At 39.0% G+C, this 23070-nt stretch overlaps 1 protein-coding gene across 8 annotated transcripts in view; it reads left to right on the top strand.

Moving 5' to 3' along the window:
- LOC135215582 (SRSF protein kinase 1-like) overlaps nucleotides 1–22482 on the top strand; it is a 335971-nt gene extending 313489 nt beyond the window's left edge. For 3 of the 8 annotated variants that reach the window (XM_064250450.1, XM_064250452.1, XM_064250449.1), the window contains 4 exons: nucleotides 16351–16518; nucleotides 16795–17087; nucleotides 21868–22030; nucleotides 22158–22480. In XM_064250450.1, the coding sequence (XP_064106520.1) occupies nucleotides 16351–16518; nucleotides 16795–17087; nucleotides 21868–22030; nucleotides 22158–22342 (809 nt within the window). In that variant the 3' untranslated portion in view covers nucleotides 22343–22480. Of the gene's footprint in view, nucleotides 1–16350; nucleotides 16519–16794; nucleotides 17088–21867; nucleotides 22031–22157 lie in introns of all 8 variants that reach the window. The other 5 variants (XM_064250447.1, XM_064250446.1, XM_064250445.1 and 2 more) reach the window with 4 other exon arrangements.
- Nucleotides 22483–23070: the final 588 nt, after the last annotated feature.

The raw sequence follows: 23070 nt of genomic DNA, 5'->3' as shown, positions 1-23070 counted from the left end.
TGCAGTAGAGCCTCGGACCTCGACGCTAATTCATTCCAAAAGGAGCGTTGAAATTCGATTCTTTCAAGAAATGAACCAAGTTTTCCCATAAGAAATAACTGAAAATGGATTAATCCGTTCTTGACCACCAGTTATTACCCTACCTTTGCCTTTTTATACAATACACTACATGTAAAATACAGCTAACTAAGTTCAGTGTTAAATAAATATCATATTAAACTTATATGTATACTTTTAAGTACTTTTTAATGTATAATTTACTGTATAAAAGAAAACTGGTCTATGTCCATCTGATTGTTGACCGAGCGCCATAGGCTACCTAGGTAACTATGCAAGTAAGACTTCAGTGTAGTGGGTAAGCACAAAACGTGTTGCTAACATAATAAATCATTGAAAAGCATGTCTAATTATTACAGTGAATTAATAAACTATTAAAATTAAACCCAATTTATATTTGTTATCAAGAATTTACGAACAATTGCCTACATTAAGTCGGCAGGATGTTGCATGAAAGGATGTAACATAGCGCAGCCCTGGTGGCTTATAGCGGGACTATGGTAGTAAACAAACCATATCGTCGATATAAACCTATAAACGTTTACGTTCAGTATTACAGTCGACTGTAATACTGTATACAAAATCACTAAAACTATCTTTTAGTTAAATGTTATGATATAATGGTTTTACTAACGGTTTTGTTTCCATAAAATATCCTTATAAAACAGGAGCGTCTTCTACGACGGCAAATTTTTTTTCTAATATCAGGGTTGGTTTTAAGGTTATTGGACTAAGAAAAATAATTATGGTACATGGTAAATATATACACCTATAAATAAAAGAATCTTCTTAATTTCTATAATTACTATACCATTACGTTACGTACCAGCATCTCTTGAGTTTAATATCAGGCTAACCTCTTTACGAGGACGCTTACAAACTAAGCATACAGATTGCGTTCATTACCGCGCACATGTTACATATGTAAACTGGTGTCATTACCAAATCTTGTACGTAAACATTGACGTATTTTTATAGTAGACACAAAAGAATAGTCATAATTTCTGTAACTACTACGTATACCATAGCGGCTTCTCTGATTTAAACTAAGGCTAACCTCTTCTTCACCAGCAAGCTTAACAAAGTTTAAAGATTGCGTTCGCTACCAAACCACACACGTTACGTGGTTTCACTACCAAATCTCACATAAACATTGACGTATTTTTACAGTAGACATAAAAGACGAGTCATAATTTCTGTAACTGCTACATATACCATAGCAGCTTCTTTAAATTTTAAACTAAGGCTAACCTCTTCTTTACCAGCAAGCTTAATAAAGCTTAAAGATTGCATTGCTACCGAACCGCACACATTACGTATATAACAGTGGTTTCACTACCAAATCTCACATGTAAACATTGACTTATTTTTATAGTAAACATAAAAGAATCTCTTAATTTCAATAACTTCTACGTATACCATAGCGGCTTCTCTGATTTCAGCTAAGGCTAACCTCTTCTTTACCAGCAAGCTTAAAGATGGCGTTGCTGCCAAACCGCACGTTACGTAGGTAACAGTGGTTTCACTACAAAATCTCGCACGTAAACATTGACGTATTTTTACAGTACGTAGACATACAAGAATCGACTTTATTTCTATAATTACTGTATACCATAGCCGCTTCTGAGTTAAGCTAAGGCTAACCTCTTCTTTACTGGCAAGCTTAAAAAGCTTAGATTGCGTTGCCACCGAACCGCACATGTTACGCATGTAACAGTGTTTTCACTACCAAATCTTGCATGTAAACATTGACGTATTGCAGTAGGCATAAAAGAATCGTCTTAATTACTCTGCTTATATATACCATAGTGGCTTCTCTGATTTAATCTATGGCTAACATCTTATTTACCGGCAAGCTTAACAAAGCTCAAAGATTGCATTCGCTACCAAACCGCACATGTAACCTACGTACGTAACATTGCCTTCACTCCAAACCTAACACTTAAATACGTATTGCATATGCTACTGAAATGCACGCCTCATGTGTGAGCATTGTCTTATAGAGGAGAGGATAGACAAAACTTAAGGTTTATTTTGGAGTTGGGAATGGAGGAAACATTTTGAAGAAGGAAAACATGAGATGCCATGTAAACACTTTTCCTCTTCGCCTTGTGTGAAGTGGCTGTCTTGGAACCATCATGAATAAAGAGGTAACTGCGTTTACAGTAAATACCGCTGAAAAAGCAAACGAAATGCGCACAAGGTGTGCGAGACACGTATTTGACTGTTTGTTAGCAGTAGCTGCAGACTTTAAACTCTGCTGAGAGTGGCGTCACCAGTGTTACCAACAAGTTTTGCTAAATTATGCTAGTCGGTCCAAGTCAGATGTACGCGAAATAGCAAGAATATATGCCAAATGTGGTGCAATTTTATGCAAGAATTATGCTATTAATCTATCATTATCTCATTTTTCTAATACATTTGAACTAAAACAACAATGTAATGGAAATTTAAAATATTTCTATATTAGGTGAAATGTTACAAATGACGAATTGCAGTAGTATAACTATTTATTTGATGATCTTTACTTGTTAGCAAACTCAAAATAAAGCACCATTTTTCTTTAACAGATCACATATGGAATTACTAGTATACGATTTGAAAAATGTGTGTAGATCACTTCGGAAGTTATTCAACATTTTGATATCTTTATTAATAAATTAAAACTAAAAAAGGAAAATAAATAAGTCTTACTCAAGAAGAAAAACACAAATTTTAATTATTACTGCATCATTATCGTGCCACTGAGACACTATTTCCTTTAACAGGTCACATACACAATTAATAAATACTTGAAAAATGTGTGAAAATTACTTCAAATATAAAATTTTGATATCAACTAAAAAATTAAAACTAAAAAAGGAAAACAAACAAACCAGTCTCTACTCAAGAAGAAAAACTTACATACTTATTACTGATCATTATCATGCCACTGAACCACCATTTTTCTTTAACATCACATACACAATTAATAAATACTTGAAAATTCTTTGAAAATCACTTTAGACAATTAAAATTTGATAACTTGAAAAAATAAAACTTAAAAAAGGAAAAAATCAATTTTACTTATGAGGAAAAACATTATTAACACTTTACTGATCGTTTGTCATGCCACTGTGGGTATTTATATTCACAGAATTTAACATTCCTTTGTTGGGTTCAAACTTATTAATCAACTCATTTGTTAGTGCTGCTTTTGAGGTAATTCCACAAGGAAGATACATATATTAACTATGGCTGTGTATGAAATTGAGGAATTTTCAGCAGTTTATTTAAAATTTTAGTGAAAATACATTCTAAAATTGTACTGGAACCCTAAGTATGATAGAATTTATGCTAAGCTCCAATTCTTGGGTCAAATTATGGTAAAAAACATGAAATTATGCTACATTTGGTAACACTGGATGACGCCAACTAGCAGCGGCTGGCGGAAACAGTTTTGTTTACAAACATCATATGATCTGGGGGTCGGAATTTGGTTTTTTGTATGAACACAGATACAAAGTTTATTGGAAATTTAGTGGCGAAATCCGATTATGTCGAGTTCTAATACGGCTGTGAGCCGGGGCTCTACTGTATATATATATATATATATGTGTGTGTATATATATATATATATATATATATATATATATATATACATATATATATATATATATATATATATATATATATATATTATACATATATATATATATATATATATATATATATATATATATGTATATATATATCTATATATATATATATCTAAATCTATATCTATCTATATATCTATATATCTATATATATATATATATATATATATATATACTATATATATATATATATATATATATATATATATATATGTAGATTTAGATATAGATTTAAATATAGATATATAGATATATAGTTATATCTATATCTGTATATTGCAATATAGCAATGTAGCTATTTGCAGGTTCAGGGAGTGTGACCGCAAGTACCACAGTGAGGTCATATATTGGAGTGCGCCTGCCCAAGGGACAACGTAGGGCGTGTCTCCCTCCTCCAACTGTACCTCGTCATGTCGGGAGGAAAAAAATGCAAGACTTCAATGGAAGAGGAGACAACAAGAATAGAACGAAGAGTCAGGATTACGAGTGAGTATTCTGCATTTATTTTAAATTAATTTTATATTTATTACAAGTTTTTATATATCTGTATTAAATGATGTGTTATTTCATTTTATGCAAAAAGAAAAGTTTCACCTTCATTCCTTTTAGTTATGTATTCGTACCAGAATAAAAAAAATGTAATATATGTATAGTATATATATATATATATATATATATATATATATATATATATATATATATATATATATATATACATATATATATATATATATATATATATATATATATATATATATATATATATATATATATATATATATATATATATATATACACATATATATATATATATATATATATATATATATAATATATATATATATATATTATATATACATATATATTACATTTTTTTATTTTGGTACGAATACATAACTAAAAGGAATGAAGGTGAAACTTTTCTTTTTGCATAAAATGAAATAACACATCATTTAATACAGATATATAAAAACTTGTAATAAATATAAAACTAAATTTAAAATAAATGCAGAATATTCACTCGTAATCCTGACTCTTCGTTCTATTCTTGTTGTCTCCCTCTTCCATTGAAGTCTTGCATTTTTTTCCTCTCGACATGACGAGGTACAGTTGGAGGAGGGAGACACGCCCTCCGTTGTCCCTTGGGCAGGCGCACTCCAATATATGACCTCACTGTGGTACTTGCGGTCACACTCCCTGAACCTGCTAATAGCTATATTGCAGGTGCGACAGAAGAACCGGGTGTCTCTCCTTCTGTCATTCATATGGCACACCCGGCACCGTTTCTGCCTGCGCCCTTGTAGGAGCTCCAGTGTGTGATCCCCTGGCTGCAGCCAACACACAGGGTCCACTATCCGATGAGAAGTCTGAATCTGAGCGCGGGCGGGATCATCAAGGGCAGCAGTGGCAGGAGCAGGACGACCGAAGTTGGCCCTCCTAACATCTGCTCTTTCCTCTAGGGGCAGATCTGGAGCTCGGGGCAAGGGGGCAGTGATGGAAGGCCACTCATCGGGATTAAAGTTGATGAGGGCATTCCCAGCTACCTCGAGAAACTGGATGTGGGACAACCTCCGGAGGTCTGGATTATAGTACCCACAGTAGAGGATGTAGGCATTCTGGAGGGCCAACTGAAGAATGTATTTGAGGAGCTTCTGTGTCCACCTCCTGGTTCTCATAGCAAAGGGATAATACTGGATGAGTTGATCAAAGAGATCAACTCTTCCCATGTGCCTATTGTAGTGCCCAATGACGGTAGGCCGCTCGACATGAAACTCCTCATACATGACTCGGCCCTGCTGATGTGTTTTCTTCCGCTGGATGACCTCTTCTTGGATGGGTTCATGACTCGTCATAATCATGGGGACGAGTTGGACTCCCTTCCAACAGATGACAAAGACAGCTCCCTTCCGCCGCCACTCTGTCTCTCCTCTTGCCAGATGTTGCGGCTAGCTACCTTTTGAAATGGCATAGTACTTTTGAAGTTTGACCAATAAAATCTTATTACATTCTTTGTGAGGAATGCTGTGTAAATACAGGGGAACCCCCATATTCGCGTTCTCTGGATTCGCAGACTTGCTCATTCGCGGAAAATTCACTTCTTCGCAGTATTTTTCAGATCAAGACAGTTCGCTTTGTGCTAAGGCTCTCCCAAGCTGCTACCCCCATCTCTCACGAGGCATAAGAAGTACTATGCTATGAACACTGCTTTTTTTTATGTTGCGTCATCTTAACCCGGACGTCATTTGTTTGAAGCCGGGTTGGACTTTGGAGCAGCTGAAGTCAGTGGCTCCATTGTTGTTGCCACAAGATGCCTCAACGTTGGAATCTATGGCTGCCTCCATGTTGCAGATGGTTTCTTGGCTCTGTTCTATGGTCATTGCCAAGATAGCTTCTGACAGGTCCCAAGAACGGTTGGTGACTGCATCTTCTCTTGCCAGTTTGTTGCAGTCCGGAGGCAATACGTTCTTGTATATGGCTTACCTCAGTGTTAATTTATGGGCTAACCTTCTCCTGATTAGAAGAGATGCGGCTTTATTCAGGATGGAAAGATCAATTGACCCTGAATCCTTGCGGGCGTCGAGAAATGGGGATCTGTTGGAATCTCTATTTTTGTTCCCTCGAACCAAGTTGGAGGATGCGATAGACTGGCGCCGGGCCGACACCAAGAACTTGGTGCACCAGACTGTTTAAGTCGGAGTCTCGTCCTCTGAGGCGTCTGACTCCTCCTCCTCCCCCTGCCCAGCAGTAGTCACGAAGATCGTCGCCTGGAGGTAAAGGGGTTCGTCGGTAGGTTGCCGCCTCTCCCCTCTCCTTTGCCAAGGGGGGGGGTTGCTTGGCGGGCCATCGGGCCAAGTGGCTGAGTTGTTGGGCGTGAAGTGGGTGGTAGATGTCCTTCCGGTAGGGTACCTACCTCCATTCAGCTTCCCTCCTCCTCTCTCAAACAAGCCACAGCTCAAAGGGCATGTCCTCCAGATTCTCTGAAGTTCTTGGCTCTTCAGGAGAAATGCAGAAGATATTGGACAAGGATGCAATAGAGGAAGTGGTGCATCCGTCTCCAAGGTTTTATAGTCACATATTCTTGGTGCCCAAGGAGTCGGGAGGGTTGGAGACCTGTGATCGATTTGTCCACCTTGAATCACTTCATCAGGAAGACACGGTTCAAGATAAAGACCCGCGTTCAGTGTTGGCAGCTGTGAGGGAAGGGGACTTCATGCTGTCAATGACTTGAGGGACGCATACTTCCAGATCCCTAGTCTTCTGGTGTTCAAGGAGTTCCTTTGCTTCTCTCTCGGGGACAAGGCTTCAGGCTTACCACAGCCCCTCAAGTGTTCAGAAGGGTCTTCTCTCTGTATCAAGTTGGGCCCATGCTCAGGGGATCTGTTTGCTGAGGTAACTCGACGATTGGTTGGTCCTGGCAGCTTCCAGGGAAAAGCTGCTGCAGGACAGAGATCATCTGCTTCGGTTTTGTCTGGAACTGGGCAGCGTGGTTAACCACAAAGAGTCAAACCTTGTACCCAGTCAAGTATTCTTTACCTGGCATGGTCATCAATACGGCAGTTGCAAGAGTTTTCCCGGCGGATCAGAGTTAGAGTTGTGAGTAGTGGCATGCGACTTCCTCTCGGAACCACATTAGTCAGCTTATCAGTGGCAGGTTCTTATAGGAGTTTTGTCTCCCCTGGAGAAGCTGGTCCCTCATGGGCATCATCTTCGGTCTCTACAATTGAGACTGGGGGAAATCTGGTCTCCGGTGGGGACTCACACTGTTAGAGGTTCCTCTGTCTCTGAAAGTAAGAGAAGACCTATTTTAGTGGTTGGACAACCGATATCTTTTGAAGGGTGTCCTTCTGCGTTCTCTACCTCTGGACTTCCTTCTGTTTTCAGACGCCTCCCTCGCAGGTTGGGGGCTCATTTAGGCAGCCTCATTGCTTCAGGCATTTGCAGTTTGGAGGACAAACAGTAGCATATCAGCATCTGGCAGTTGAAGACAGCCTTCCTGGGTCTGAAGGAGTTTCGGGAGAAAGTTGAGAGTCATTCTGTCGTTCTCATGTTGACAACTCCATGGTGGTCGCCTATGTGAACAAGCAGGGAGGTCTGGTTTCACGTCAACTTCACGCCTTGACCATCGAGGTTCACCAGTGGGCGGTCTGCTATTCAGTATGGCTCTCACTGAAGTATATCTCAGGCAAACGGAATGTGGTCGCAGACAAACTTAGTCATTGGGATCAGATCCTAGGCATAGAGTGGTCCCTTCAAGTAGTAGCAGACAAGCTCTTCCTGGTTTGGGGGAGACCCATGCTGGATCTTGTTGCAACTCATTTCAACACAAAACTGGAGATATTCTGTTCAGTGGTTCCAGATCCTTTGGTGTAGCAGAGAATGTGTTACAACATCCCTGGGACAACCTGGAGGTGTATGCCTTCCCTCTGTTTTGTTTGATCCATCGGGTTCTGAACAGACTGATGAGTTCATAGGGTCTCAGGATGACTTTGGCAGCCCCTCTGTGACCTCAGGCAGAATGGTTTCCAGATCTGCTGTAGTCGTTGGAGGTTCCGAAGGAAATTATGCCTTGGTGGCATCTCCTGTGTCAGCCGCATGCGGAAGGGTTCCACCAGTCAGTAGAATCCCTGTCTCTTCATGGTTGGAGGCTATCAAGTATCTCCTCTGAGAGAGGCTTTTCTCAGAGAACAGTAGGGCATATGTCCAGTAGTCTCAGAAGGTCAACCTCTGTGGTTTACCAAGGCTATGGGCGATGTACTGTGATTGGTCTTGTAAACGGGGTTTTTTCCCCCCATGCAACCTCTATTCAGCGAATAGCAGACTTTTTAACCTTCCTCAGAGATGAGAAACTTTTGTCCGTTTATGTCATTAGTGGCTACAGGGCGGCCCTGAGTTAGTGTTACGCCTTAGAGGTATCGACATCTCCTCGTCCTGGGAACTTTCCTCACTAGTTAAGGGGTTTGAGCAGTCTAGTTCTAGGGAGCTCTAGCCTCTGATGTGGGATATTTCTTGGTCCTCAAGAGCTTCACTAAGAGTCCATATGAGTCTTTGTGTCACTCATCTGACAGGAACTTGATGCTCAAGACAGCTTTCCTCCTGACCTTGGCATCTTTGAAGAGGATAGGAGAGCTCCACGGTCTGAGCTATGATGTGAAGCACACCAGGGGTTGGGGGTCGGTGTCCTTCGAATTTGTCCCGGACTTCATGGCCAAGACCCAAAAATCCCTCTGTGCACGATGATAGGTTCACTTCATTTTCCATTCCATCACTGAATGACTTTTTGGTGGTGATGCTTAAGAGCTTTCGTTGTGTCCCGTCCGCGCCCTGCGATGCTATCTCAAAGGGCATAGCACCTTAGACCAGGCTGCCGCAGTCTTTTTGTTAGCACAGGACATGCAAAGAAAGAGGTGTCGAAGAATACTATCTCCTTTTGGATACAGGAAGCCATCAGACAGGCATACTTGACGCTTGATGATTCCTCCCCCACGTCTGTGCAGGCTAGAGCGCATGACGTTAAGGGTATTGGTCCCTCTCTGGCTTTCAAGAAGAACTTGGTTGTACATAGAGTGCTGAGCGCTGGTACTTGGTTACACCAGTCCACGTTCGCCTCTTTGTATCTTAAGGATGTTGCCCACAGATTTACGGACACGTTTTCCCTGGGTTCTCTGGTGACTGCCCAACAGGTTGTGTAACTCATAGTTGCCCTTAACAGGGCACTTTTGTATCTTACTAAGATGATTGTGTGGATGAGAGAATGAGGGAGTTGGCTGGTCTCTTTCTGTCTCCTGTACCTTTCCTTCTTCCTTTGGGCGAGTTAAGGAATAGACACGTCATTCGCTGGAATGGTCTGATACAGGTGAGTAAGGTAGTCATAATGATAGTGTGGTCCCTTGGTAGACAAATATCAAACCCTCGATTCAGTAGCGCATGCTCTGCTCGTTGGCAAGGAGGAGTTCGGAGCGTTAAGAAACCCTGGTGTGTTGGTTTGTTATTGGACAGTCAAAGTTTCTTTGTTTCCCTATTCAATGATTTTCCCATATATCATTGCACGTCACCGTCACTCAGGGTCTGAGTTGTTAGATATCAATTTATCTAGCTTTTCACAGGCTTCAGTCCCTCTCTGGAAGTTATTTCTTCTGGAGCTGGTTTAGGATGTCTTGTACCTCCCTCCAAGTATGAGTCTATCCTATTGTTAAGACTGAAGGTTTGTTCGCGTATGAACCAATGACAAATTTTCTAAGACTATTTGTATTTTTCATAGCAGTATAATGTACATACTGTCTACCTCTAGCCGCTCCTCTGTCTGCTAAGACATCCTAGCAGACATCCTGAGTTGGGAAAGACTGACGTGGTGGCGTAGGTGCGTGGTCCTTGACCATTCTTCACTTGACAAATGCGCGTGTTGCCAGATCTCACAAGATTCCTCGCTTTCATCTGCGTTTTAACCAGATCCAGCTAGGCGCTAGAAATGATCCTATTGTTAAAACCTCAGGTTTGTAGCTATGACAAATACAAATTGTCTCAGAAAACTTTTAATTTTTTCTATGAGAAATATCCACAAATTCCTGTTTTTTTTTCATCAATTTCATCATAAAATGCACTAGTCGTGAGTTTTGATTATTCACCAGGGGTCTGGTATGCATTCCCCGTGAATACGGGGGACTACCGTACAATATTATATGAATTGAGATTATTCATAAGTTCTTTGTTAACACTGGTTGGATTGTAATGTGTTGTTTTTGCTTTTTTTTACAAATATCGAAAAAATGTGGATAGTAACACATTGAATCTTTATTTTATCAATAATTCTAAACTCATCTTCCAAAAATTCAGGACTACAAATTCTAAGAGCTCTAAGATACATACTTGAAAATGTTGACACCTTAATTTATTTAGCATTGCTAGAGTAAAAATTAATGTATAACAAATTATTTGTGGGTTTCATATATACTTTAAAATGAAAATTAGTGTTATTTCTATTAACTAATACATTCAAACATGATATACAGTTGAGGAGGACAAGGTGATAAAGTATTTCAAAAGAACACAGCAAACTACTATTTTTTGTCAAATTCACAATTGAAGTAAAATATGCAGTTGAAAATATACAGCAATTTAACCTTTGCTGACCTGTTGATTACTGCTACTACTACCTTTGCTTGAAAACAAAATAATAATAACAATTATAATAATATAATAATAAATTTTATATGCAGCTCAAGGCCATATACATGGAGTATACAAAGTACAGACAGTAACATACACAATGTAGATACACGAGATAACATGATAAAAAAATGAATAATCGGCAATATCCATACAGTTGCTGAAGTAGTATAAATGATAATCATAATAATGGTGAACAGTAATACTATTGAGAGTAGTTTAAAAAAAAGCATTAAAAGTAATAATAATTGGTGAACAGATTGTATATAATTAAATTGCAGCTAGAGACCTTAGGTGGTTACAGTATCCAGGTCCAGAGGGCTAAATACAAGAATTGAATGTAGAAAATTTCTAAATTGATAATATTCACTGTAATAATGAAAAAGTAGAATATCAGTAATAACAAAACTGCAGAAATATAATAATATAATGACAGATTCTGCAGATGGCACTTTGCAAAGACAGAGATTAAGTCATGTAGGGAACAAATGCCTCATTTTCCCATCTTTCCCAAAATTTAGACTCCTCGGGATGCTTTGTATGAGCATACTGCTGCTGTTCCACACTAGGGTGATCAGACTGGACATAGTTTGCCTTATATTGATTTTTAAGTTGTCCAGGCGGTTTTCTGTGAATATCTGTGTGGCAGAGTGGTAGCAAGGAGTAATGTGTGAGGCATCTCAGAATGTCATTGTGCACAACAGTGATACTTTTCATGGTCTCTCAGGTATAGTTCGTCCAGAGGGAGCACCCACAGATACTGTAGCAATATGAGCAGAAGAGCAGCAGTTTCTTGTCTTGGTGACAGAAGGCAAACCTCCTTGCAATCATGTTGCCAGTTGCACACAGTTTACGACACCTCTGTTCTGTGTCTGCCGTATCTTTTATGTTGTCTGTGATAATGTGACCCAAATACAGAAATTCATGCACGAATTCCAGCCGATGATATCCAAGAAAAATTTGTGGTTCTGCAATATGCTTAAGCGATCTGTGGAGCAGCAACAGGCACTGGGTCTTGGTTACATTATATAGGATATCAAATTCCACTGCATATTGGCGGCAAATGTAGATGAGTCTTGGAGACCTTTCACTGATGGGGAAATAAGAACCATAGCGTCGGTGAAACAGAGGTTGTTTATAGTTGTTTCGTTAACAGTGCACCTGACTGGGAGTGAGTTCAGTTTGACATTCAGGGCATGTGTGTACGTATTAAACAGGCATGGAAAGAGTCCCTCCTTGCCGAAGCCCGTTTAGTGCTGAAGGTGTACGACATTCTGTTACCCCATTTGACACAGAATTGCTGTGTGGAGAACCAGCAATATAAACTGCCAATTAAATATAGTGGTGTGCCTCTTTTCTGCAGCCTTAAGGAGAGCTTCAGGTAGTTTACTATGTCAAATGCTTTTCTCACGTCTACAAAACAGGAAAACGGGAGAGGCTGATATTAGGTAATAGTGAGTGGTTTGCTTTAAATCTGAACCGGTTGTTAGTGGTGTGTAGAAAGGGTGAGAAATCACACCAAAATAGCTGACTCAAGTACCTTCAATGCGATCATAGTGATTGCAATCAGGTGGTAATTGCCAGGGTCAGCTGCATCCTTTATTTTAATTTTGATTAATGGTATTAAGTGAACTAGGAGTAGGGAGTCTGTTAGAAACTGGTGAATTATGCATGCATTGAATAGGGCAGCTAGAAAAATGTAGATTATCAGGTGGCAGAATTTGAAAGCTTCTGCAGGAAGACCATCGCAGCCGGGCAATTTATTGTTAGATAGGTTGTTTATGGCATTGCTGATGTTACCTGGTGTAATACAATCTGCGAAACACATTTTCCCACCTCACAACTACATGGTATCCAATTGACCGGGCCTTCAACTTTTTTGTTGGCCTTGGCTGTAGAGTATACTATATTTAGTAGCATTGAGCTGCCAGGCATACAAGTTTCAGAATTTTTTCCCAACTTACCTTTTCTTTAGTTTTTTTGTATGCTACATTATGTCTATTTTTTGCCTATGCTTTAACACTTTCCTGAAATTGGCTATTGTATGATCATGAAATGTTTTTATCTCACTAAATCTTCATTATCTGGATGGAACTTTTGCACAAAATTTTTTGCTTTTCCCCAGTACGTAAGATTGCCTTAATCTCTGTGCTGGCGATGTTATCCTTTCCCTCATCCTCTTCCTTAAGCAGATATCCAGGCTCCGTTTCTTGCTGCCTTTGTAGGTCTTATAGTTCCTCAGTAGTCAGCTCCTCCTTATAGCTTACTACCATCTCCTTGACATCCTCACCACTGACCTCTAAACCTATGGAGTTACCCAGGGAAACAGTACCCTCCACTACAGACTCGTCTTCCCCAAAGCCTTCAAAGTCCAATTCTGTAATGCTTTTTGGTCATATTTCCCACCAAGCAGATTGTGTGGTCCTATAGGAGAATTCATTACTTGCTTGGTCAGTGACACCAAGACAGGTGAGGATGTTACAGTAGTCTTGCTAAAATTCCATTTGCATCAGCTGTGTATCAGTTGTCACTTGAAAACATCCATGACAGAGCACTTCTTGTAGTGTTTCTTGAAATTTTATGTTACCTGCTGGTCTGTGGGTTGGAATGGTATTCAGGGGAAAGAACTTCACAATAGAAAACTTATATTCTTCAGCCTGGAGGTTGAATTGGAGCATTATCAGATACAAGCAGAGCCCTAAGTGGCTATTTATTTTCAAGAAGACATTGTTTCACCAATGGAGCAAACACTTCATAGATCCACTCAGTGAAGAATTGCCTGGTAACCCAAGCTTTTTGTATTATTCCTCCAAATCACATGTACTACCTTGTGTTTCAAAGGGATCCACCCAATGAAGAATTGCCCGGTAACCTAAGTTTTTTTTTTATTAGCCCTCTATATCACATTTAGCTTGTGTTTCATGTGTTTCTTGAAGATAACGGAATTTTCTGCATGATACACTAGTAGAGGGTTTAGTTTTAGATCCCCACTTGCATTGCCACTAAACAATAGTCAGCCTGTGTTCCTTGGGTTGTGTCCTGACATTTTCGTGTCCTCTGTTGTGTATGTTCTCTTTGGTGCTTAAAAAAAAAAATCCAGCCTCATCACTGTTAAACACTTGGTTGGGAATGAAACCATCAGCCTTTACATAATTTTTAAGCCTTCATGTAAGCTGCTGCAGTGTCTTTAGTGGCACTCCCAGCTTCCCATGCCTTACAGCACAATGATTGCCATCCTTGATGCCTTTTTTAAGTTTGCTGCTGCTACCTGTTTTTCAAGAAATCTCCATGCACCATCCTCACTTTTTGGCATATGATTACCTCAGAAATATTGTTTTAATTGTTTCTGGTGAATTCACAAGAACAGTCACTTTACCATTGCTTCCGTGATTGAGCCTCTCAGTTCTAATAATGTTTTGACACCTTTTCCATCACCAGCACACTTGCATTTTTATTTAAATTTAAAAAATATGCTTATGGTCAGTTTGGCTGTCCTTTATTCTTCAGAAAGTGCCAACAAATGTGCTCCATTTTCTTTTTTATTATTTTATTTTTGCTTTGGTTGTAACACGTGCAAGCTTCCTGTTAGCTTTATTCTATCACAGCTCACGTACGAGCTTCCTGCTGACTTTTATTACTATCAGTTTCTTTAGGGACCTTAGTAATTATAATACAGTACTGTGTACGTACTTGTCAACAGAAAACACGGCTTTCACACATCTGTTGGACAAGAGACCTGCAGCAAGATTGAGTCTGAAGTCATATGCATATGCAACATACTTAGGCCAGATTTCTTTGTCTCGGCAACTCTTGGTGGCTTCTAGAGCCAAACAATTTTTAGCACACTGTTCTTGTTTCTCTGTCTTAGCAACTCATGGTCACGTCTAGAGCCAAATAAGTTTTAGCATGCTGTTCATGTTTCAAATTTTGGTTCAGGGTTTGAGGCAACAAATACTTGAATGACAATTTCTTGTTCTGAATTGTTCAAGTCTAGAGATGTTTGTGTTCCAAGGTTCCACTGTATTTAATTCTGTGTTTTAAAGTAATGATTCACAGAAATATCCTGTGGATTAGTTATAAGAGAATTAAGAAAAGCTTATTAATTGTGCAAAGAAATAATTTCATTTATCATATTTGCATCTATCAAGGTATACAACTACATTCAAGACAGTGTCTTACCAGAAGTGTAGTAGTGTTATGAATATTTATTGCTAGGGGACTTTTTATAACACCTTAACTTTTAAAAACCCATCAGTTTACTATAACTCTCAAGAAAGAGAGATGGTGTGAATTACATTGCTGTGTTGCTAAGAACTCATTGATCCCACCACACTTTTTCGAGTTTTAAAAGTATTTTTTTTACTATATAATCACAGACTGCATCCTACTAACTTTGGAAGGGTTTTATGAAGTGGTGAATAGCATTTCTTTTTGGAGTAAGTTTTTAGTTTTTAATCAGTTTGTGGTGCTTGGGAATCAAAGGAAATAATAGAATAAGTTACTCTGTTAGTATGTTTTTGGCATTTCATAAGATCTTCTTGTATAATTTTTACAATCTTCTTGTATAATTTTTACAACAAATATCAATGAATATTTAAGATCTAATAGTACTTTATATTTTTATACAATTAGGTTTCAAAATTAAATTAGATGAAACGAGCAGGTTATTTTGAATTTATCCGAATCGAAAGTTTGCACTAGCCATAAAGCAAGAGCAATACATTGTCCCTCTACTCTGTACTGTACAGATTTCCATTTGATAGGGATACTTTACTTTCTGTTTATTCAGTTCTTCTTAGTTGTATAGTCTAGCAAAATTTAATACAATTTAGGAAAAATAAATTCCATGCTCTTTATGAAACTTACCAGTACTATTTCTGTTGTAGATCTGATCTTACAAGAGGTTCCCATCATGAAAGAATGTTTTCAAATTTTGCAGAATTTGTTTTTACTTATGTCATCAAGATTTAATTTTTTTTGTCAACTTAGAAGCTAGACTTGTGAACTTTAAAATCAAGGATTACAGTGTGAGAAGAACATTTTTCTGAATGAATAAAAAATCTTTGAAGAAATCACCAGCTTTGAGTGGAAGTCCACTATAATTCTTATGAATGTAGAATTTCAGCTGCCGTTTGTGCCAAGTAATTAGGGTATAAAGTAAGGAAATAATTTCTGGATTTTATTTTTTTAAGTTTTAACAGCGTAGTAAAGTTTTATGTAGAAATTTTCATTTTGGCTGGTTAATTCTCTTAAGTTTCCAAGCAACACATAATTATTAGGTTAGTGTGAGATACCAGAAGTATTAGAAAAAGTCACTTTTCATGTTTTCAAATGACTTTTATCTAATGCATTGCAGTCACAATAGTTTTAGTGCTGATAGCTTAAAAAAGAAGCTCCACTTTCTCATAGAACTCCTAAGCATTATATCAACTAATGATAAAGCCCTGTAGTATTAGGTGCATGGCTAAGCCACATTTTGATTGGTCTGCAGAACACCGCAAGAGTTTAGCAGAGATGTGTGAAGGTGATGTTCGGCCAGGTGGGGCTGTAGGTCTCTCTTTAGATCCACTAATGAATGGTCACGACAGCCCCCGCCCCACTCTTGGACGCTCTGAGTCAGAAATTACTCCTGACATGCGGCTACCCCCTGAAGATGAAGGTATTGATAAGTAGTATTTGTTTTATTCATTAAATTGTGTAATTTAGATCTATTCTTTGTTAAAATGTATCTGGATTGTTGCTTTCTGTGTGATATTTCTGTGACTCGGACTTTTTACTGGAAAAATTAATACTCTTCATCATTGCTGTCAAGTACATATATTAAAAGTTAAATTTGTCAGCTTTTTTAAGGTAAGGTATATGCAGGATATTTATTTGGTTGGTTCTGTAATATTTAGAGCATTATTTAACAAAAGTGATTCTATTTGTTATCCAGAGGGTGATGATGGTGGTGCCAACATTAGCAACATGAGTGGTGCAAGCAACAGCAGCAGTGCTGGGGGTATGCGTAGGGTTGCATCATGCCCAGATCATAAGGCAATTGATCGGAATCCAGATCCTGTCACAGAAGTCTGTGACATGAAGGTCAAGATAGCTGATTTAGGAAATGCATGTTGGGTAGATCATCATTTCACTGAAGATATACAAACTCGACAATATAGGTGTCTGGAAGTACTTTTGGGAGCTGGTTACGGTGCACCAGCTGACATTTGGAGTACTGCATGCATGGTTAGTAGAGAATATACAGTTATTGAAATAAAACACTTATCTCAGCAAAACCATCAGTCATAAAGTAGCCTTACTCTATGCAAATAGATTCAGAATTTGTTATTGAGAATATGTAAGAAGAGCTTTTAAATGCATTCATTAAGAGATTGAAGTTTACGTGAAATAGTATAAACAGGATTTTGCTCATATGATAAGTCAAAAGCTGGCAAGCCGTTTCTCTATTTGTATCAAACAAACCATTGCCTTATCTCAAGATTAGTGGGAAGCATTATTAAATGTATTCGTTAAGAAACTGAAGTAAACTAAGCAATGGTAAAAACTTTTTTTTTTATATATATATATATATAATTCAGGTGGCAAAATGTTTCTGTATTTGTATCAAATTGTTGCCATATCTTGTGCCCTGCTATACAGATGTATGGTAGATAAGATTTCAGTGTCATGTTGTTCAGGAACTAAACCAACTCATTAATAATACAGTTAGAAGTCTTTAGGACTGTTTCATTTTGAAAATATACACCAGTTTGTCAAAGGAAGAGAGAAAGGATATTTTATTCTTCATTTTTCTTTTCAACTTGGGCGTACCATGACTGATGTAGATGATATCCAAATTCAGCTCCTTGGCTTACTGATGACAATATAGGTTTCATCACCCCAAAAAAAGTACTACTTGATTAAAATGAAATATTATTTTCAAGCTGTGTGTATATTATTTGTTTCATTGCGTAGAGGGATGATGAAAGGTGATATGCAAAGGCGATGATGGTTTTGCGCAACCTTTGGAGGTTGGCTTCAGTGTAGGTATGGATACGTTAGGTAAGGTATCGAGGTATTTGGAGGTATCAGGTTCCCCTTCTTTTGGGTTAGGTTCTCCTGGTGTTCGCCCTGTCTCTTTTCATGCTTTGGCCCAATCAGACAATCCAGATATAGAAGGTTGTGTAGAGGACGAAGAACAAGTTCAGGAATTTGCCTTTCCTCTGGCTACTTCAAATGAATACAAGCGGATGATAAAATTCATTCACTTGCTATATCCGCAGTCAAATGCTCTTGAGGATCCGGTACATCCTAATCAGGCAATGTTTGAAACATTGTATTCTACAAAACCTGTGGTTCCTCAAACATCTAATAAGTTAATTTGGTTTGGTTGTGTCAAGCAGGCTTTGAGGAAGGCGGACACCAGGTTGGCTGCCCTCATTGGTTCAGGTAAGCAGGATTCAACCTTGCTTCCTATTCAGAAGGGGTTGTATGGTGTGGTGGGTAACCCTTTGGCCGGTAACAGAGTGCCTCTGCTCAAATCGGTGGAGGCGCTTATGTCTAGAGTTCATCATCTAGGCTAGTAGGGGTTTCTTTGCGGAAGTCTAATTTCTTGGAAGATATGTTCCGCCATCAGTCAGAAGCATTATCACATTCTATGTGGATGTTGTCTGGCCTAATGGGTTTCTTGAAACGTGACGGGTATGTGCCATCGTATCAGGTTTTATTTGACTATCTGATAACTTCGGTGTCAATATCAGGCTAATGTCTATGCTGGGTGTACTACGTTCTTCATGAAGAAGAGGAGAGACTTATATCTAAGCCATCTGCCCCCTCATTTTCCGGACATCAATAAGAGGGCTCTGTCATGGGCTCCCATTGCACTCAGCGATACCTTGTTCAAGGAGCAGGATGTGTCGGCGATAGTGAACTTCGTTTCCTTGCTTCGGCTGTAGAGTTGCAACAAGCGATGATTCAGGTCGCAGCTCAAGGTACTAGGTCTCCTAGAGGTTCTAGAATGCCTTCCCCAGGGAGGCGTTCCAGTTTCATGTTCCCGGTTAGGTCACCAAAGAAGGTTCATTTCTTGACTAAGAGTGCTTCTGCGAGTTTTTGTTCTTTTTCTGCTAAACCTACTGTGGCTAAAAAGGGTTTTTGCAAGTAGGAGACATTTCCCGTCTGTACAAATAGGAGGTTGTCTCTCCCACTTCGCAGACATCTGGGAGAAGCAGGGAGTAGAGAGTTGGGTGGCCGAGGTTTTGAGGATCGGGTACATGGTCCCTTTCCTTGCGCCTCCTCCTCTGTCCGACTCAGCAGTATATCTTCCCAGTTATTCCCTGTCGTCCATGAGAGGGATAGCTTTAGCAAAGGAGATTTGTTCTTTGTTAGAGAAGGGAGCAATAGAACCCGCTCCCATGTCTGGATTATTACAGTCGGACGTTTGTTACAGCCAAAGCGGGAGGATCTTGGAGGCCCATCATAGACCTTTAAGGTCAACCGCTTTGTTGTTCTGACAAAGTTTCATATGGAAACTTCTCAGTTGGTGCTGAGGTCAGTCCGGAGAGAAGTCTGGATGGTATTTCTTTCCAGTGAAGGATCCCATGTCTTGCAGAACAGAAGCAATGTTGCATTCATGGAACAGCCTCCAGGTTTATGCCTTTCCCCCTTTCAGAATGGTCCATCAAGTTCTCGTAAAACTGAGGAACAGTTCAGAAACTCGGATATGACTAATTGCTCCATTCTGTCCCCAGAGACCTTGGTTTCCACACCTCCTGGAGATGCTAACAGAACCTCCAGCGTTCCTTCCAGGGAGGAAAGATCTTCTCTGACAGCTGCACTTCCATAATTTCCACCGAAACCTCAATGTGCCGAAGCTAGCTGCGTGGAGGCTGTCAAGTGAGCAGCGCATCATGCAGGCCTCTCTAAAGTGGTGGGCAGACAACTCTCTTGCTGTCTGAGAAGGTCTACGAGGAAATTTTATCAAATCAGATGGGCGATCTACCAAAATTGGCACTGGAAAGAAGGACAGTATTTCTCACCCAACAATTGCAAAAATAGCGGATTTTCTCCTGTTCTTAAGGAGAAGTAAAAGATTGTCGTATTTCACAATCAGAGGTTGTAGGTCCATGCTTAGCAGCACCTTTAGGTTTCACCTACCAGACATATCGGACAGTAGGATTTTGCACGATCTTTTGAGATTTTTAGAATTGAACGCCCTATCGTTCCGCTTCGGGCCCCATTTTGGGATTTAGCAGCGGTTTTGAGGTTATTAAGTTCTGCAGCTTTCAAACCATTAGAGGTGTTACCACTAAGGTAGTTGACAAAGAAAGTGTTGTTTCTTGTCGCTCTTACCAAGGCTAGGAGAGTCGGAGAGATACAAACAGTAGCCAGGTCAGTTTCATTCTCGGGACAAGACATTTTTCTTTCTTATCTTCCAGAGTTCGTAGCCAAGTCGGAGTCAGAGTTAAATCCTTTGCCTAGAGCATTCAAAGTTTTTAGATGAATTCGTAGGGGGCGACAAGTTAGAACTGCGTCCTATACGAGCCTTAAGAATCTTATTGTCTCGCACAGAGAAGCTTGTTCCTCATCCTAGAACTCTGTTTGTGTCTCCTAGGAATCCATCTAGATCCATCTCAAAGAATGCTATTACAGTAGTTTCTTTCTGTGGGAAGTTATTTCTCAGGCCTCTAGTAATTCGTCATCCCTTTCGGAATCTGATAGTAATGTTGCACGCCCTAAAGCGCATAGTATAAGAAAGAAGTATGGCTATTTTGTCGGCCTTTTTACGGAACTTATCGGTGTCAGCGATTCCACAAGCAGCAACCTTAAGTGAGTTTTGGTATTCATGTTTTTTATCTGAAGGAAGTTCAGTTCTTGTTGGTGGATGGTTACTCGCTAGGCCATTTTGGCACAGCCAATGCAGTTCTACAATAATTTTGTTTGCTTTAGAGTTACAAGGTTAGGATTTTGGTTAGTGATGTAGGGTTTTTTTTTCAGTTTCTTAATTAGTTGAAGTGTCCTGGTAAAGTGTTTTGGTTTGTCAGGTAAGGTAGGCAGATTACAGGACTGAATAGCTTCGGCTGCGCTTGTACATGCTTCAGCTCCAGTGGACAACAGGATCCCAAGGAGCTGCTCTTGCAACTTCTTCTCCATACATGAGAGGCTAAAATAGATGCATGGGAGGCTTCAAGTTACCCCATATATGGGAGGTATACAATACCACATGGGAGTTTAGCAGGAAGGAGACAAACTTGACTTACGAGACTGACGTGAGGTACTGTCCCCTCTGGCATTTTCATTGACCGAATGGAACAAATAGGCAAGATTAATATACCTTACTTTTATAGTAGGTGATTACTGAGTTACCTGCCTATGTTCTTGGGCAATCAGGCTGAATTAGATTGATCCTGCCTCCAATTAAATGTTGTTAATCGGGCTAATTCAGGTGGTCAGGGATTGTATTGCAATACAAAGTTTTCATAATAAAACTAATATTGTAATACTTACCTGAACACCTGAATGATTCCCACCCTTCTTCCCTCCTCAATTAGTTGTGAATTGTGAATGACGTAGTTAAAGGGTAGGCCGTTGGCGGCCGGTACATACAGCAGTGTTGCCAACTGTTCACAGGTAACTCGGTAGACAGTTTACCGACAGTGTTGGTAACACTGTCAGTTAATTACCCAATTGTGAGGATGTAGTTCGGGCTGGTCAGTGACCAGGGCTATTTCAGGTGTTCAGGTAAGTATTGCAATATTAGTTTTGTTATGAAAACTTCATATTTTTAAGTATAAAAGTATGTTCGTTTTAATGACAGTTGTATTTACAGAATGGCAATTTGTCGAAATCTAGAAATTGGCAATTAGTAGAGCTTGCAAAGTGGCTTTTACTGTTATATTATAAAAATACTTCAGACACGTTAGTATGTAAAGTTTAGCATATTTTTTCATATTAAAAGCTACTATGAACTACAAAAATATACCAAGCTGTGCAAATTTCAGTTAAATTAAAATTTGTACTTTATTCTCAGGCATTTGAACTGGCAACAGGGGACTATTTGTTTGAGCCACACAGTGGAGCAGACTACACACGTGATGAAGATCATCTTGCCCACATCATTGAACTGTTAGGGAAAATTCCACGCCATATAGCTCAGTCTGGCAAATACTCAAAGGAGTTTTTTGATAAGAAAGGTATGATATTATGTCCAGCTTCTTAAATTTTTTAGATTACGTAATTTTTATACACAGATAATTGAAATTAGTGCCTAATAAGCATGTATGGTATGGAAAATTACTTTAATTGCTTATATTTTGACAGGTGACTTGAAGCATATCACCAAGCTCCGTCCATGGGGCATGTTTGAGGTGCTGACTGAGAAATATGAGTGGCCTGAAGAGGAGGCTCGTGCTTTCAGTGACTTCTTAATTCCTATGCTGGCATTTGACACATCAGAACGAGCAACTGCGAGTGAATGTCTTAAACACCCGTGGCTCAACTCATGAATATATGTCAAGCGGAAAACCATACCCTTTGGCTTCTCCCTGGTAGAAAGTTATTTTATCTGTTCGGGTAGTTAATCTGAGCAGGGTAATAAAATATATATATATATATATATATATATATGTATATATATATATATATATATATAGTATACTATATATATATATATAGATATATATTATATATATATATATATATATATATAATATCTATATATATGTATATACAATTATGAATATATATAATATATTACCAGGGAGGAGATAAACCAGCTTCTCACTTGACCATCCATCTAGACATGTATGCAATTGATGGTGATATAGTGTCAGGGCAGATACCAAAGATGTCTCGTTAGAATGAAGCAGATGTTCAGCGCAGCTCACTCCATATCCTTTATGTAGTGCAGTGAGTGTCACCATATTATTGATATGTTTGGCCAAGTGAAGAGATGGTTAAGGGAAGCACACACACATACTATACACATATGCCAGGGTTCCGCCTTGGGGGTGACAAACCCCACTACTGACCAGAAGTGCTTTTGACTCTTTAATATATGGAATGGATTATTAGCTTGGCTGAGCTCTGATACTGTCTAAGGGAGTTATTTCTGGAGGTAAAAGAAATCTCTATGGAAGTGTCTTAGTATGATCAATGCGGGTGTGTCCTGTGGTTCTGCCATGTCCATTATGAAACTATAGTTAATAATCCTCTAAGTCCATTTTATTGGGAG

This window comes from Macrobrachium nipponense, chromosome 5 (genome assembly GCF_015104395.2).
Source record: "Macrobrachium nipponense isolate FS-2020 chromosome 5, ASM1510439v2, whole genome shotgun sequence".
Lineage (NCBI taxonomy): Eukaryota > Metazoa > Arthropoda > Malacostraca > Decapoda > Palaemonidae > Macrobrachium > Macrobrachium nipponense.
Note: the sequence above shows the minus strand (reverse complement) of the source record. Positions and strands in the feature narration are given on the sequence as shown.